This window comes from Canis lupus, chromosome 8, assembly GCF_003254725.2.
Source record: "Canis lupus dingo isolate Sandy chromosome 8, ASM325472v2, whole genome shotgun sequence".
In the NCBI taxonomy this organism is placed as follows: domain Eukaryota; kingdom Metazoa; phylum Chordata; class Mammalia; order Carnivora; family Canidae; genus Canis; species Canis lupus.
The window spans coordinates 13,645,429-13,661,951 of record NC_064250.1 but is presented as its reverse complement, the minus strand read 5'-3'; the positions used below and the strand labels follow the sequence as shown (position 1 = coordinate 13,661,951).

Sequence of the window (16,523 nt, the reverse complement as noted above, 5' to 3'; positions counted from 1 at the left end):
ATTGGATTTATTCAAGCTTAAAAACTTCTGTACTTTGAAGAACACTGTCAAGAAAGTAAAAAAAGACAACCCAGTGAATGGGAAAAAATATTTACAAATTGTGTGTTAATAATGGTTTAATATCCAGAATATATAAAGAATTCCTATAACTCAACAATAAAAGAACAACCCAATTAAAAAATGGGCAAAGGATTTTAATAGGCATTTCTCAAAAAAAAAAAAAAAGATATGCAAGAAGCACATGAAAAAGACACTCAACATCATTAGTCATTAGGGAAATGCACATCAAAATCACAATGAGATATTACTTCACACTCACTAGATGGCTGTAATCCAATTAAGGGACAATAAGAAGTGTTGGTGAGAATGTGGAGAAATTGGAATTCTCATGCATTGCGGGTGGATGTAAAATGGTGCAGCTGCTTTGGGTAAGTTTGGCAGTCTCTCAGATAATAAAATCATTTGTTTACCATACAACCCAGCAGTTCCACTCCTAGGTATACACTGAAGAGAATTAAGAGCATATGTTCATCCAAAAATGTATATACAAAAGTTCATAGTTTCATTATTCTTAGTAGGCAAAAAAAGAAAGGCAATAACCCAAATGTTCATCAGTTGATGAATAGATAAACGATGTATTTCTTCAGCAGAATGTTGGTCAGCAATAGAAAGGAATAGAATTCTCATACATGCAACAATGTGGATAAACTTTGAAGACATTATGCTAAAAAAAAAAAAAAAGAAAGAAAGAAAGAAAGAAAGAAAGAAAGAAAGAAAGAAAACATTATGCTGAGTTAAAGAAACCAGTCACAAAAGGCCATGTGTTGTTGTATGATTCCTTTTAGATAAAAAGTCCAGAATGGGCAAATCCACAGCAAAAAGTAGATGAGTTGTTACCAGGGTAGTGAGGAAGAGGAAATGGAAGGTGACTACTAATGGCTATAGAGTTTTTCTTGGGGGATAATGAAACTGTCCCGGAATTAGATAAGGGTAATGTCTGCACAACTTTGTAAATATATTAAAGACCACTGAATTTATACACTCTAAAATGATGATTTTAGGATATGTGAGTTATAGCTCGATTTTTTTTTTTAAATTTTATAAACCTTTTGGATTTCTATTGAAGTATAATTGACTTATTGTGTTAATCATTTAGGGTATATAACATAATGATTTGATATATGCATATGTTATGAAATAATTTTTTATTTTATTATTTTTTTATGTTATGAAATAATTACCACATAAGTTTAGTTGCTATTCATCACCTCCTATACTTACAGATTTTTCCCTTGTGATCTCTTAATTAAAAAAAAAAAACACATTATAGATTCCACCATTTCGTACTTTTTTAATACTCATCTAGCCTAGCTTCACTCATTTTACATTATCTCTCTGGCTCCTAAGAACATTTGATATTTGGTAAAGAACACAAATGGTAGAACTTATTTCAAGGTTCATACAGTTTTAGTTTTAATTTGGATAGCATAATGAATTAGATAAAACATCTGTCTTGTCATTCAGCCTACTTAGTTTATCTGAAATGTTATCTGCTCTCCTCTACTATTTGTCTACTTATCTACTTTCTAGTCTGAGCCAACCATCACCTCCGAGCCAGCTGCCTGGACTGATACAGTGACCCATTGTCTCCCCTCATCTCCTTTCTCTCCCCGATCATTTTCCACATAGCAGCCGAAGTGCTTTCTAAACCCATCATTTCCCTTTTCTAAAACTCTTCTATTTCTTTTCCCATAGCTTTTTGAATAATGCCCTACAAAGCCAGGTGTGATCTAACCCTGCCTTTTTCTCATCCAGTTCTTGGATAACTTCTTTTTGTTTTATTATTTTCTCAAAATGATAAGCTCCTTCCTTTTCTCTTCAGCTCAGTGCCTTTGTACATGATATCCCCTGTGCCTGAAATGGAGATTTCTTCTCACTTGCTATCTTACGCCTGCCCAGTCTCCCTAGTCTCGGTTTAAATGCCACTCCCTCAGGCAAGGCTTTCTTGATTCTTGAGACTAGATTTGTTTCTCATTGAATTGCTTTTATAGCACCTTGAACTTCTCATTTTTTAATAGTTATTACAAATTTTAATTGTATAATTGTGTTATTATCTGTTTTCGCTGCAAGAATATAAACTCTGTGTCTGTCTTCTTGTCCATTACTTCCTAAACATGATGGCTAGCACTTCATAAGCAGGCAATAAATACCTCATGAATGGAATTACATATTCATTAATGAAAATAATCCTTGTTTTTTTCATTAAGGGAGGAAGAAAGGGAAGATTTTGATACTAGCACTGAAAGCAAAGAAACAGAGCAAAAGGAACTTGATCAAGACACAGTCACTGAGGATGAAGATGACCCAGGATCACATAAAAGAGGAAGAAGGGGTAATACAGAAATTTCTTAAGGGCATGCCTGATTGTTTTAATTAATAAGGCACTTTATAATTCAGCTATCCTGAAATATGTATTAGATTACTTCATTTGTGATTCCAAGGTGTATATGTTTCTTAAATGCTCAACTCATAGCTGTGATAAGTTTTTTAAATGGTGACCATCTTGTTTAAAAAAATGGTGTTGGAAGTTATATTTAGTTTTTATTCTCATATAAGTTATTCTTGAGGGAAGGGTGACAATATTCATATTGTTTTGTTTTTTTTAAGATTTTATTTATTTGAGAGAGAGCATGAACGGGGGAGGAGGGGCAGAGGGAGAGAGACAAGCAGGCTCCCCACTGAGCAGGGAGCCCAACTCAGGGCTCAATGTCAAGACCCTGGGGTCATGACCTGAGCAGATGCTTAACTGACTGAGCTACCCAGGCACCTCTTCAGATTGTTGTTGTTGTTTTTTTAATTCAATTTTCATATTGTTTTAATAGGCCCATTTCTCATAACTTCCAACTTTTGGTTAGTCAGCGAGTTTTGTTGAGTTTTTGTATTTACTATTTTATATTAGGCCAAATAGAAATTTTTATTCTATTGCATACTCATTCAACATGCATTAAGTGCCCTTTAGGTGCTAGAAATATAAAAGTCAGTAATGCTTTTAATAGGTTCCATATGCTGAGAATAGAAATCAACTACCTTAAAATAATTTCATGAATTGCTGGATCAAGGGGAATACATTTTTTTAAAAGTTGTTGATACAGATTACTTCTGAAGATCTTTAACTATCTTCATTTAACAACTATTAAAGGAGATTTTTAACTGTATTCTATGCCTATAATTTTGTTGGTATCTTTTTTTTCTAAATTATTTGCTAAATAGTTATTACAAGTAGACAAAATCTGTATCGTGGAGGCTATATTTTCTGATTATAATGCAATTGATTTAGAAATGTAAAACAAAAAGTCTTCATTTGATTAGAGTTTTAAGACATTTTTAAGTAATTGGTCAAAGTAGAAACCATAAATGGAAACTAGAAAATAAAACTAATCTATACTGAAAAAGACTATCAGTACTATCAATTAACACTTGTTTGATACAGTCCCTCTACTTAAGAGGAAAATTTCTAGTTTTAATACCTAGTAGGAAAGAAGAAAGGCAAATTGAGCTAGGTATTCATTTCAGAAGTCAGAGGTAGATAACAGAAAAATCCCTCAATAAAAGGAAGCAATAGATATAAGGAGAAATTAATAGAAAGTAAAACTGTAATAGAGAAGAACAGCAAAGCCAACAGTTTGTTCTTTGAAAAAGATATGAACTAGACAAAGCTTTCTTGAAATTGATTTGAGGGCAGGGGGAAGGGAGTCTCAGTAAGGTTAAGATTGAAAAGGGAAGCAGCATAACTATAGATAAAGTAGAAATTTAAAGAAACAGGGACAGCACATACAGTTTTTTTTTTTTTTTTTTTTTTTTTTAGCACATACAGTTTTATGGCAGTTACTTTGAGAAAGTGGAGACAAGGGCAGCCCAGGTGGCTCAGTGGTTTAGCACCGCCTTCAGTCCAGGGCCTGATCCTGGAGACCTGGGATCCAGTCCCACATTGGGCTCCCTGCATGGAGCCTGCTTCTCCCTCTGCCTGTGTCTCTGCCTCTCTGTCTCTTTCTCTCTCTGATGAATGAATAAATAAAATCTTAAAAAAAATTAAAATGAAAACCAGTGCACTGTATGATGCTGATTTTCTCTGCTTTGATCTTTAAAAAAAAAAAGAAAAGAAAAAGTGGAGACAAAAGCAAAATCCTAGAAAAATACACATTATGAGAGTAGATTCATGAGGGCTGCCGGGGTGGCTCAGTTGGGCATCTGCTTTTTGCTCAGGTCATGATCCTTGGGTCCTGGGGTCGAGCCCTATGTTGGGCTCCCTGCTCAGTGGGAGGTCTACATCTCCCTCTCCCCCTACCCTCTCACTCTCTCTCAAATAGATAAAATCATTTTTAAAAAATGGATTCATTAAAAAAAAAATGGATTCATGAGAAAATTTAAAATGTGAATGGTCCTAAACCATTAGATCTTGAACCAATATTAAAAATCTTTCTACAGGGGTGCCTGGGTGGCTCAGTCAGTTAAGCATCTGGTTCAGCTCAGGTCATGATCCCCAAAGTCCTGAGATTGAGACCCTCGTTGGGCTCCCTGCTCAGTGGGGAGCCTACTTCTCCCTATCCCCCTGCCACTCCCCCTGCTTGTACTCTTCTTGGTCTCTGTTAAGTAGAGTCTTTAAATAAATAAAATCTTTATAAATGAAGATAAACAAATAAGTAATAAATTTATGTATCTTTAATAAAAATGCCTGTGTCAGGCTTCCTGCTTAGCAGGGACCCTGCTTTTCCCTCTCCTGCCCACTTATGTCCTCTGCTCCTATCTCAAGTATTTACTTATTTACTTTATTTATTTAAATAAAATATTTTTTAAAAAAATCTACAGGGACACCTGAGTGGCTCAGTATCTGACTCTTGGTTTTGGCTCAGGTTATGAGATCAGTGTAGAGCCCGCTTAAGTTTCTTTCTCTCCCTCTGCTTCTCCCCTACCCTGCTCCTACTCTTTCTGAATTTAAAAAAAAAAAAATCTTCCTACAAAGAAAACTTCAATCCTAGACAACTTTATAGGTGAATTTTCCCAAATTTTAAAGCAGATAATTCTAATCTCATACAGATGCTTTCAAGCAAAAGAAAGGAAGGAAAGAAAGAAAACTGACTCCCTGACCATCTAAGCAATCTGACAGTGCCTAAAATGGGAGAAGTTTAATTCAACACATCATAAAAGGCCAGGCAGCTCACCAGGAATCCAGGCTCTTTCTGTCTTGTTCATACTGCCATCCTTAGGGTTTTGCTGCCATCCTCATGTTCCAAAATGATTTATCCCCATGGCGTCATTCTGGCTAGTTGAAAGAAGGAAAATAGAGATACAACCCACAGGTTACATATAATGCAGAATTCTACTCCCATCTCTTTGATCAGAAGCTTCTTATGTAGCCATACTTCCTGGGGAAACGTTTCCCGCTGGGAAGTGTCCTTCTTTTGAACTGCTAGGTACCTAACTAAGCATTAGGGGTTCTGTTACCTTGAATCAGTGGTTAGTAAACTATAGCCCATTGGCCAAATCTGCCCTGCCTGTTTTTATGTAATCCAGTTAAACTGGTTTTTTACATTTTTACATTTTTAAATAGTTGAGGGAAAAAGAATGATATTTTGTAATACAAAAATTATATGAAATTCAGATTTCAATGATCATGGTTTTAATTGGACTCAGCCATGCTTGTTCCTTTATATATTGTCTATGGCTGCTTTCATGCAGCAGTGGCACAGTTGAGCAGCTGTGACAGAAACCATATGGCCCACAAAGCCTAAAAATATTTACTAGCTAGCCCTTTATGAAAGTCTGCTGACTCGTGCCTTAGAGAAAGGACTGAACATATGTTGGAGAATAATAGACTCTGCCTCACTATCCAGTATGGAGATTGCAGTTTTTTGTGTGTCTCCTGTATTTAAATATACCAGTTTCTTACCAGCATAGTGTATTAATCTGCTTAGGCTGCCATAATAAAATACCACAGACTGGGAGGCTTAAATGACAGAAATCTATTTTCTCACAGTTCTGGAGGCTGGAAGTCCAAATCCAGCAGGATTGATTTCTGGTGAGGCCTCTCTCAGCTTGCTATAGCACCTTCTCACTGTGTCCTCACAGAACTGCTCCTCTGTGCCCACAAGTGTGAAGAGTGAGCACCCTGGTCTCTTTCTTACATGGATATTGGTCCTGATTTACAGGGTCCCCACACTCTTTGAACTCATTAAACCTTAATTACCTCCTTAAGGACCCTATCTCCAAATATGTCACATTAGGGTTTAGGATTTCAACATATGAATTTGAGGGGCATTCAGTTTGGTCCATAATACAAGGTAACTTAGGATAGCTTTGTTTGTTTTTCTGATGAAAATTTGAAATGTGATAGTGATAATAAAATGTTTAAACTACAGGGAAAAGGGGACAAAATGGATTTAAAGAATTTACAAGACAAGAAGAGGTCAACTGTGTAACAAGAGAGCCTCTTACTGCAGATGAGGAAGAAGCTTTAAAACAGGAACATCAACGAAAAGAGAAAGAGCTCTTGGAAAAAATCCAAAGTGCCATAGCATGTACCAATATCTTTCCTTTGGGCCGAGACCGCATGTATAGGCGATATTGGATTTTTCCTTCTATTCCTGGATTATTTATTGAAGAGGATTATTCTGGTCTCACTGAAGACATGCTGTTGCCTAGACCTTCATCATTTCAGAATAGTATACAGTCTCAAGATCCTCAGGTATCCACTAAAACTGGAGAGTCTTTGACGCCTGAATCTACCTCCAACATTGACGAAGGTCCATGTGATGATTCTGTGCAACTGCCAAAACCAGTGCATAAGCCAAATCGGTGGTGCTTTTACAGTTCTTGTGAACAGCTAGACCAGCTTATTGAAGCTCTTAATTCTAGAGGACATAGAGAAAGTGCCTTAAAAGAAACTTTGTTGCAAGAGAAGAGCAGAATATGTGCACAGCTAGCCCATTTTTCTGAAGAGAAATTTCATTTTTCAGGTAAATTTTCATTGAAAACTTTCTTTTATTTTCTCTCCCCATAATCTCTAGTTCAGGCTTAAACATTTGTTGTAAAGCTATATATAAAACACCTTCTTTTCCATTTGGACCATGCTCTCAGTTTGCAAGTTAGAGAATGTTTGCCAGTTAGAGAACAAGGTTCTCTAGATGTCGCTGGGTTCCACTTGGACGGAGAAACGGCAATGTGTGAAGATCCATCCTCTTCCTGATCTCATTTCCTGATATCTAAGGCACTAAGGTTAACATTAATTTTAGAAATTCGACATGATACTGAGAGTTCAGTCACTAAGGATTTTGGCTGAGAGTCCAGGGACAGGTTCTCTTAGTGATCACTTCTTTGGAGATTGCTGCAACGGCAGATCAGGGAGCAGCATCTCTATATGATGGCTGGTTCATTGATAACACATAAGAGAAAGCAGTAAGGCATTTGGGGTATAAGTTTTAATATCACTAAACAAGATCCTCTAGGTAAAGAACTGTTAAATTTAGGGGCATATTGTCATGACTACTTTAGTTCTCTTCACATTAAAAACTTTAGATCACAATTGTTTATTTGACAGCTTTATTGAGAATTAGTTCATACACCATATAATCCACTCATTTGAAGTGTGCAATTCAGTGGTTTTCATTATATTCACAGATGTCCAGCCATCACACAATTTTAGAACATTTTATCACCTCAAAAGGAAACCCTAAATTTGTTTTCTGTCTCTGTAAATTCCCCTGTCTGAACATTTTAAATGAATGGTATCATATAATATATGTATGGTCTTTTGTGACTGGGTTTTTTCACTTAGCATAATGTTTTCAAGGTGCATCCAAGTTGTAGCACATGTCAGTACTTCATACTTTTTATAACCAAATAATGTTCCATTATATAGATACATACTACATTTTATGTAACCATATATTAGTTGATGGATATTTCTGTGGCTTGCATATTTTGGCAGTTGTGAATAATGCTGTTGTAAACATTGCATACAAGTTTTTGTCTCAACATATGTTTTCATTTCTCTTGGGTGTACACCTAAGAGTGGTCATGTGATAATTCTGTTTAATCATTTGAGGAACTGCCATACTGTTTGCTGCACCATTCTGTATTCCTACCAAGAGTGTATGAGGGCTAAAAGTTTTCCATGTCCTTGTCAACATTTGGTTTGTCTGACTTTCAGATTCTAACCATTTTAGACGTATGAAGTGGTACTTTATTGTTTTGATGTGAATTTCCCTAATAAGTAATAGTGTTGAACATCTTTTCATGGTCTTATTGGCCATTTGTATATCTTCCTTAAAGAAAAGTCTATTCATATCTGTTCATTGCCCATTCTTTTTATTGGAATGTCTTTTTATTGAGTTGTAAGAAAGAGTTCTTCAAATATTCTAGACTCAAGTTCCTTATTAGATATCTAATGTGCAAACATTTCTGCCCCCCCCCCCCCGTTTTTTTTTGCACTTGAGGATTTATTAAATGTTCTTATATCCATTATCTCATGATCATAACTACCACTTTTGGGAAATCATATTTTTTAGTAAGAAAATCATAATAAAGGTATTGGTAACTATTTCAGACAAACCTCAAACTGATAGCAAACCTACATATTGCCGGGGAAGATCTTCCACTGCATATGATTCAGCTCAGATGTCTGCAGAAAGACAGCTTGAATTGAGGCTGAGAGATTTTCTTTTGGATATTGAAGACAGAATTTACCAGGGAACATTAGGAGCAATCAAGGTTTGTATCTGTTCCCATTTTTAATTTACCTGATTACCAAAGTTTTGGTCATATTTGTTAATTTACTTGGTATAGGCAAGGTATGTGTGGTTTGAATAAATACATGGGAGTGATACATTTTTTATGAAAACTCAGTTTCTTCCCTTGTATCAAAGTATATATGAGTAGAGATCTTTCTTAAATATACAGTATGGCTATCTGCTTTCTTAAATAGAATTTAATGAACATCATTGACCTAATTTTTAATATTAATTTTTAGTATTTTTTAAATATCTGTTTTATGGTATTTTCATCCGAGATGTTAAAATGTGTAAGGATATTTTCTTCTTCCTTGACTAGCTCCTGCCTGCTCTGCTGAGTCTGGTTTGTTTATTGGTTTCTTTGTTACCTTTTTAAAATCTGTAAGTAATTCATGCTTGATATGTGTGTTCTGTTCATTCCTTTGCTATATCATCTGTCACTTTTTTGCTACTATCAGGTGACCAGTCTTAGAATTATGATTTCCCTATATAGAAAGTGAGGTACCAAAGCTTCCATCTATGAATGATATGAATTTCATTTTGGCCACTTAGTAACCTTATTTTTAGATCCCTTTTTGATTCACAATCTGTTCTAGAATATTCATGAATTTTTCATATGTACATTGAATCTCATACTTCGTGGGAACAACATATGCCATTTTTCCAGGTTGATAAATTTGGGTTTTGTTACAGGTTACAGATCGACACATCTGGAGATCAGCATTAGAGAGTGGACGTTATGAGCTGTTAAGTGAGGAGAACAAGGAAAATGGGATCATTAAGACTGTGAATGAAGATGTGGAAGAGATGGAAATTGATGAGCAAGCAAAGGTCATAGTAAAAGACAGGTACAAAAAGGGTTTTTCTAAAGAAACTGTCACTTTTCCTTCGCAGTTCAATTGCAAAATTGAAAATTTTAGTAAATTCTCTTTTTCCTCAAAAAATTGTTTTAAAATCTTATCATGAGGACTTTTAAGACTTGTAACCACTGAAATGATCGTTTTCTTCAACCTCAGGCTCTCTTTTACTCCACTTTGTGCTAGTGTAGCCAAAAGACAGCTTGTTAGATAATGACAATTTCTCAAGCTTAAAAAGAAGTCTTTGGACTTAAGATTTTATTAATCTCAGAATGTGACTAACTTTATACTATCCATTTTTCTTTTGTGTAGGATAACTTAGTAAATTGTGGTAGGCTTAATTATTATTTGAATTATTAATCAGAACCTATATCTGTATATCTATAGATAGATACTTTGACTATCTTTATAGTTATTTTAGATAACTACCCTTAAGGAGTTTATTATCTAGAAAAAAAGGAAGATATGATACTGGGAGAGGAGACATAGTACTGAAGGCTTTGAGCAAATAGGTTTGTACATTTAAATGATCATTTAGCTGCTGAGATTGGAGGCTAAGGAACTACTTAGGAGGCAGCTACAAGTGTCCTAGCCAGTAAAAATTGAAGCTAGAGAAAAAGGTATAGAGGTAAACTGCCTGGGGGACACCTGGGTGGCTCAGTCAGTTAACAAGCATCTGGCTTTGGCTCTGGTCATGATCCTGGGGTCCTAGGATCGAGCCACACATCAGGCTCCCTGCACAATGAGGAGCCTGACTCTCCCTCTGCCCCTTCCCACTGCTTGTGTTCTCTCTGTGTCTCTCAAATAAGTAATAAAATCTTAAGAAAAAAAAAAAAAAAAGGGAGCAGCCTGGGATTTGTGTCCTTAAGGCTCATCATTGGTTATCTACCTAAAACTTTTCTACCTAAGCCTTGTCTCATCCACCTTCCCTCCAAATATTTGCCCTTCTGACCTCCTTAAATGACTTGGTATTTAGTTTAGCTCTTGATTCACGTGTTTATTTCCCTTTCCTACTGGCTTACATAATCTCCTTTGAGATTGAAGAAACTGTTTCTTACACAGATAATAAGCAAGCATTTGGAGGAATAGACTCAAGTCTTACCTAAGTGTTTTTTAATAACGTAAACTCTGGGCAGCCCACGTGGCTCAGTGGTTTAGCGCCACCTTCATTCAGCCCAGGGCCTGATCCTGGAGACCCAGGATCGAGTCCCACATCAGGCTCCCTGCATGGAGCCTGCTTCTCCCTCTGCCTGTGCCTCTGCCTCTCTCTCTCTGTGTCTCTCATGAATAAATAAATAAAATCTTTAAAAATAATAATAATAACATAAACTCTTCCATGTTTTCATTGTAGACTCTTGGGCATAAAAACAGAAACTCCAAGTACTGTCTCAACTAACGCAAGTACACCACAATCAGTGAGCAATGTGGTTCATTACCTGGCAATGGCACTTTTTCAAATAGAGCAGGGCATTGAGCGGCGTTTTCTCAAAGCTCCACTTGGTAAGTACCAGTTTGCACTTCAAAATATTAGTTGTACCTTAAATGATTTTGAGATTGCCCTGTAGGGACAGCTCCCTATAGGGGTGGTTCAGTGGTTGAGTGTCTGCCTTCGACTCAGGGCATGATCCCGGGGCCCTGGGATCGAGTCCCACATTGGGCTCACCACAGGGAACCTGCTTCTCTCTCTGCCTATGTCTCTGCCTCTCTCTCTGTGCCTGTCATTCATTCATTCATTCATTCATTCATAAATAAATAAATAAATACTTTAAAAAAAGAGAGAAAGAGATGAAAGAAAAAGGAAAGAAAGAAATTGCCCTATAATAGAAATTTGTGGGCTGACACAATGAAATTGGCTAAAAATTTTAAGATTGTATTTTCATTTTAAAATGTGGGTTCTTTCAGGTGAGATGTTTTAAAATAATACTTAAAAGTACTTTTTATTTTAGATACTCATCTTAATGACTATCTTTTTATCTATTTCTGTCAATCTTTTCTTTTGTGTTTCATCAAAAGAAAGATTACCAAAACCTGTTACTGGCCAGATTCTGAATAATCAAAAATTGTACATAAATATTTGTTATATAAAACAGAACCCCAAAGAAACTGCTTAAGTGTGGGTCACTGGGACACCTGCGTGGCTTAGTTGGCTGAGCAGCTGACTTAATTTTGGCTCAGGTCATGATCTCAGGGTGATGGGATTGAGCCCTGCTTTGGGCTCCACACTCAGTAGAAAGTCTGCTCAAGGATTCTCTCTCTCCTTCTCCCTCCAAACCTCCCTCTACTCAAACACTCTCATCTCAGATGAATAAATAAATCTTTAAAAAAAAATAATAATGTGGGTCACTAACCTGAGCACCATATGAGAAGCACTGAATCAAGTGTTAAAGGGTACGTAAATGAGGAAATGCTCTATAATTTATGGTAGGATGATAGAAGTGATACTATCTGGATTGTGTTTTAGCAATGTGTTTCAAGTTCCAAATCAACTCTCAAGTCATAACTGCCTTGAACTTCCCTTTCTTCTGACATGTTAAAATAATTTATAAATCATCATATTCAAAGTAGTTTGTATCTCAGTAGTGGGGTGCTAGAAGAAACATACATTTTTTAAGCCATATCTTTTTGGTCTCCTATTGAGAGCAACTTGAATTGACTAAAATCCTTTTTCAATTATTTGAATATTACCTTGTTGAGTACTAAGAACAGCTTTCATAAATATATGGTTCTATCAATGTGGATATATTTATAAAATATCAATTTGAAATTGAAGGGTTTATGGCCAGTATCTTATTGTTCTAATAAGCCTTTTCATATTTTTATAAATTGATAATTCCACCATGAGCTCAATGACTCACTTTTCAGATTGGAAAATAGCAGTTAGAGAAATAAGTATGTATGATCATAGCTCACAAAAATACTCATTTATATTTGCTATATCACTTATTTCCCAGTTTTCATTATTTCTTAATAGTTTCTCTAAATTGAACTACATATACAAAGGATCCCTTTCTACTATTTTTTACAACCACATAGGAATCTACAATTACTAAAATTAAAATTTTAAATAAAATTTACTTGTAAATTATGTAACTCTTATAAATATTTCACTACTACTATTAATTCTGTGATTCCAAAAGAGAGAAAACACAATTCTGCTGATTTTTCTTCCATTTCTGAAACTGCCCATCAATTAAAGTTGTTTATAAAATCAAGGAGAATAAATAAACAAATAAATAAATAAATAAAATCAAGGAGAAAAATATCAAATTGTTTAATGTGTCCATATTTTCATCAGTATGTTATTAAATATTTAAACATAAAGGGAAAAAGTTAACACTGGGAGATGTTGCAGCTTACAATCTAGTAGGTTATATGAGAGCTGAGAGCTATAGTTCTGCTAGGTTGTATACAGCAGTGTTGGAACATTCATTTCATCCTAAGGGATATAAAAGGAACAATTTTGGGGTACCTGGGTGGCTCAGCAGTTGAGCGTCTGCCTTCGGTTCAAGGTGTAATCTAGGAATCCAGGATAGAGTCTCACATCAGGCTTCTTGCCAGGAGCCTGCTTCTCCCTCTGCCTGTGTCTGCATCTCTCTCTCTCTCTCTCTCTCTCTCTCTCTCTCTGTCTCTCATGAATAAATAAGTAAAATCTTTTAAAAAAAGAAAAAGAACAATTTCAATTTGAAGTCTTAAAAAAGGTGAAATAAGAAAACTTCAACTTACTTTGATGGTAAATGTTGATCAAAGTTTAGATATTTATTATTTATAATATGATTGTTATCTACCATTGCTGCCCCATAAAAAGTTAATAGAATAATTGATGTCTGTAGGTTTTTATATTTTGTTTAAGCCTTTGGGGGATCTGTTTTGAATGGGACCACAAGAACTAGAGGTGCCTCTGGGGTTTGAAGATAATCTAAATATTTAGAGCAAGGTTATCAAGAATATCCTTAATCTGGGGGAGAAATGTGGGTTCTGCTTTATGAATGTTTGAGATAGAATATAAAAATTCTCCATTCTTTTGATTATTTTTCAGCATAGCAAATTCACTGTGGTAGGAATTTTACCAGTTTAGCTTCAGAGATCGTTTCGGTTTCTTTTTTTCTTTTTTCCTTTTTTTTTTAAGATTTTATTTATTTATTCATGAGAGACAAGAGAGAGGTAGAGACATAGAGGAGAAGCAGGCTCTATGCAAGGATCCTGATGTGGGCCTCAGTCCTGGAACTTCAGGATCATGCCCTGAGCTGAAGGCAGACGCTCAGCCATTGAGCCACTCAGGCATCCCTGTTTCAGTTTCTTGAGGAAGCAAGTAAAATAAAAATTCTACTTAAGTTTCACCTTCCGTAGGATGTCCCTCTTATTCTAATCATTAATACATTAATAAAACTAGGCTTTTTTTTAACTTGAGGAAGATATTCATATTTGAATTATTTTAGGTAAGATCTGTGAGAATTGTTTAAGTTGGAAATCTCATCATTTATAAAGTCATGCTTATGGTTAAATCCTTAAGCAATGAAAAAATCCTCAAACTAACTTTATCAATTTGAAATTAGGTAACACAGAAATTAATAAAGACCAAAGGGGAGATAGAAAAAAAAAAAGGACACGAAAAAGAGAGAGGAAGATCAATCTAGTGTGAGAGTTGGTAAATTTTTAACTTTTTAAAGAATTTTGTCTTTTTAAAGAATTATGATTTTACTTCCTGTGTTGCTGAGTACTGGTTTGAATATTTAGCTTTGGAAGGAAAACCTTGAATTTGATGGTCTTTTTGGAAAGGAATAGGATTGGAGACAGTCTTATAAAATAATAACTTCCTAGCATTTTTCTTCTACATTGCATACCTCGGTTAATGAAACCTTTTTTTTTTTTTTTTTTTTTTTTTTTGCTAGCATAGGGGGATTTATAGGGTGGGAGTTTTTGTGTTATCTCCAGGAAAAACCTACATAGCATGGTCACATGGATTACTATGTAGTAGCAGTTAACAATATGAAGTCTCCCAATGTAATATATGATCATATGACTCTACCATTATTTCATATGTAAAATCCTAATCCTAATTTCTTGAGGGATTTATTTATACTAGCATGATGGAAGATAAAAGAGAAACAAGACACTTCTGCCCTTGGGAGTTTTATAATCTGGAGAAGTGGCAAGACAACAGAAAAATGGAATCAATTGTATACTGTTTTTTTATCCTTATTTATGTACTATATAAAAGCAGAAGCATGTGGACATCCATTTAAAAAGTGGGTGGGATAAAAATTGGACATTGAGATACCACAGATTTAATTTTTTCTTTTTCTTTCTTTTTTTTATTTTTTTAAGATTTTATTTATTCACGAGAGACAGAGAGAGAGAGAGAGAGAGAGAGAGACAGAAACACAGGCAGAGGGATAAGCAGGCTCCATGCAGGGAACCTGACTCCATCCCAGGTTTCCAGGATCAGGCCCTGGGCTGAAGGTGGCGCTAAACAGCTGAGCCACCTGGGCTGCCCAGATTTAATTTTCTTAAAGCACCTCTTTGATCAAAACCCATAATGTTTCACCAACCTTCAAGTTAAAAATCATTCAGACTGACTTTCAAGGTTCCAAAGGCCCTTCACAGTTTGTCTTTTTCCTCCACTCTTCCACAGTGGCCTATATGCAATCTTATTTCTTGCACTTACCAATAAGAATGTCCTTGGATTTATCCAGAAAGATTTCTTTAAGATCTTTGAACTAGCAATTTTTGTTGCCTCCTTCCTTAGAGAGTCTGCTCAAGCTAGAACTTTTCATGAAGCCTTATATCAAAAATCACGGTAAATAGAAAACACAAAATAAGAGGGTGGAAATAATTACTGCATTTATTTCTCACTTTGCTAATATTTTTCTTCAGCTTTACCTGAAGAGCCATTGACCCATTCGTTTTTTTCCCTCTTCCATCAAGTTATTACTCTCAATTATTTTTGGAGATGCTGATGCTTTTTCAAACTGCTTGGTTCCTTATATTTTCAAACATTTATTTCTTAAAACATTAAAACAGTTACTTTATATTTTGTGTCTAATCAAATATCTCAAGTCTTTATGGGTCAGATTCTGCTGGCTCTTGTCTGTAATGTTTTGTTTCCACATGTGCATTGTAAGTCTTGACTATTAACTGTCATTCCTCAGAACTTGATCTATGGAAATTTCTTTAGAGAGAATTTGCAAAGATGTGTACTTGTTTCTGCCATCCACCTGATTTCACTACCACCTGGGCCACTTTAAAAATCGTATGTTTTTTCAGGTTTTAAACTGTTTAGGCATTGGTTACGTGTTCTCAGGGTAGATTCATTTTCCCTTTCCACTCAACACCAAGGTCCAGATGAGCAGATTTCCATGCTACTTCTTTCTTTCTCCAATGTACCCTTTCCTGCCTTGATGTTTGAAGGTATAGCCTTTTGGAGTCCTAGCTTTTCAGAAAGGATTCGGCACATTGGGTGAGCCCTAGATATCACGTCCTGTCTCTCTCATCCAGCCCAACAATCAAACAGAAGCTCAAGACTCAACTAATGTTTGGCAGATCTGCTCCTTTATGACTTCAGCTCCTTGTATATATCTTCACTCTCCCAGCTATATAAAAAATTTCTTAAAGGTAGGGACCATAGAATGAATTGTTTCATATCTTCTAAATTGTTGCACACAGGAGGAACAGTATAATGCAGCAATAATGATAACAGTAACAGCGTTTACTACCTGACAGGCATTTTACTTGTCTCATATATATCATCCCACTTAATCTTCCTCACAGCCCTCAGACTCAGAGGTAGATGCTATCCACATATTACTGTTGGGAAACCTGAGGCCGCACTCAAACAGGGGGGCTAGTACTCCCCTCGAAGCAGACTGACTCCAGAGCCCAC

General features: G+C 35.6%; 1 protein-coding gene across 3 annotated transcripts in view; it reads left to right on the top strand.

Moving 5' to 3' along the window:
* The window catches only part of BAZ1A (bromodomain adjacent to zinc finger domain 1A), an 89,527-nt gene that overhangs the window by 63,856 nt on the left and 9,148 nt on the right, over positions 1 to 16,523 (top strand). For all 3 annotated transcript variants that reach the window (XM_025442957.3, XM_035719821.2, XM_025442955.2), the window contains 5 exons: positions 2,268 to 2,392; positions 6,417 to 7,013; positions 8,603 to 8,766; positions 9,480 to 9,634; positions 10,995 to 11,143. In XM_025442957.3, the coding sequence (XP_025298742.1) occupies positions 2,268 to 2,392; positions 6,417 to 7,013; positions 8,603 to 8,766; positions 9,480 to 9,634; positions 10,995 to 11,143 (1,190 nt within the window). The remainder of the gene's footprint in view (positions 1 to 2,267; positions 2,393 to 6,416; positions 7,014 to 8,602; positions 8,767 to 9,479; positions 9,635 to 10,994; positions 11,144 to 16,523) is intronic.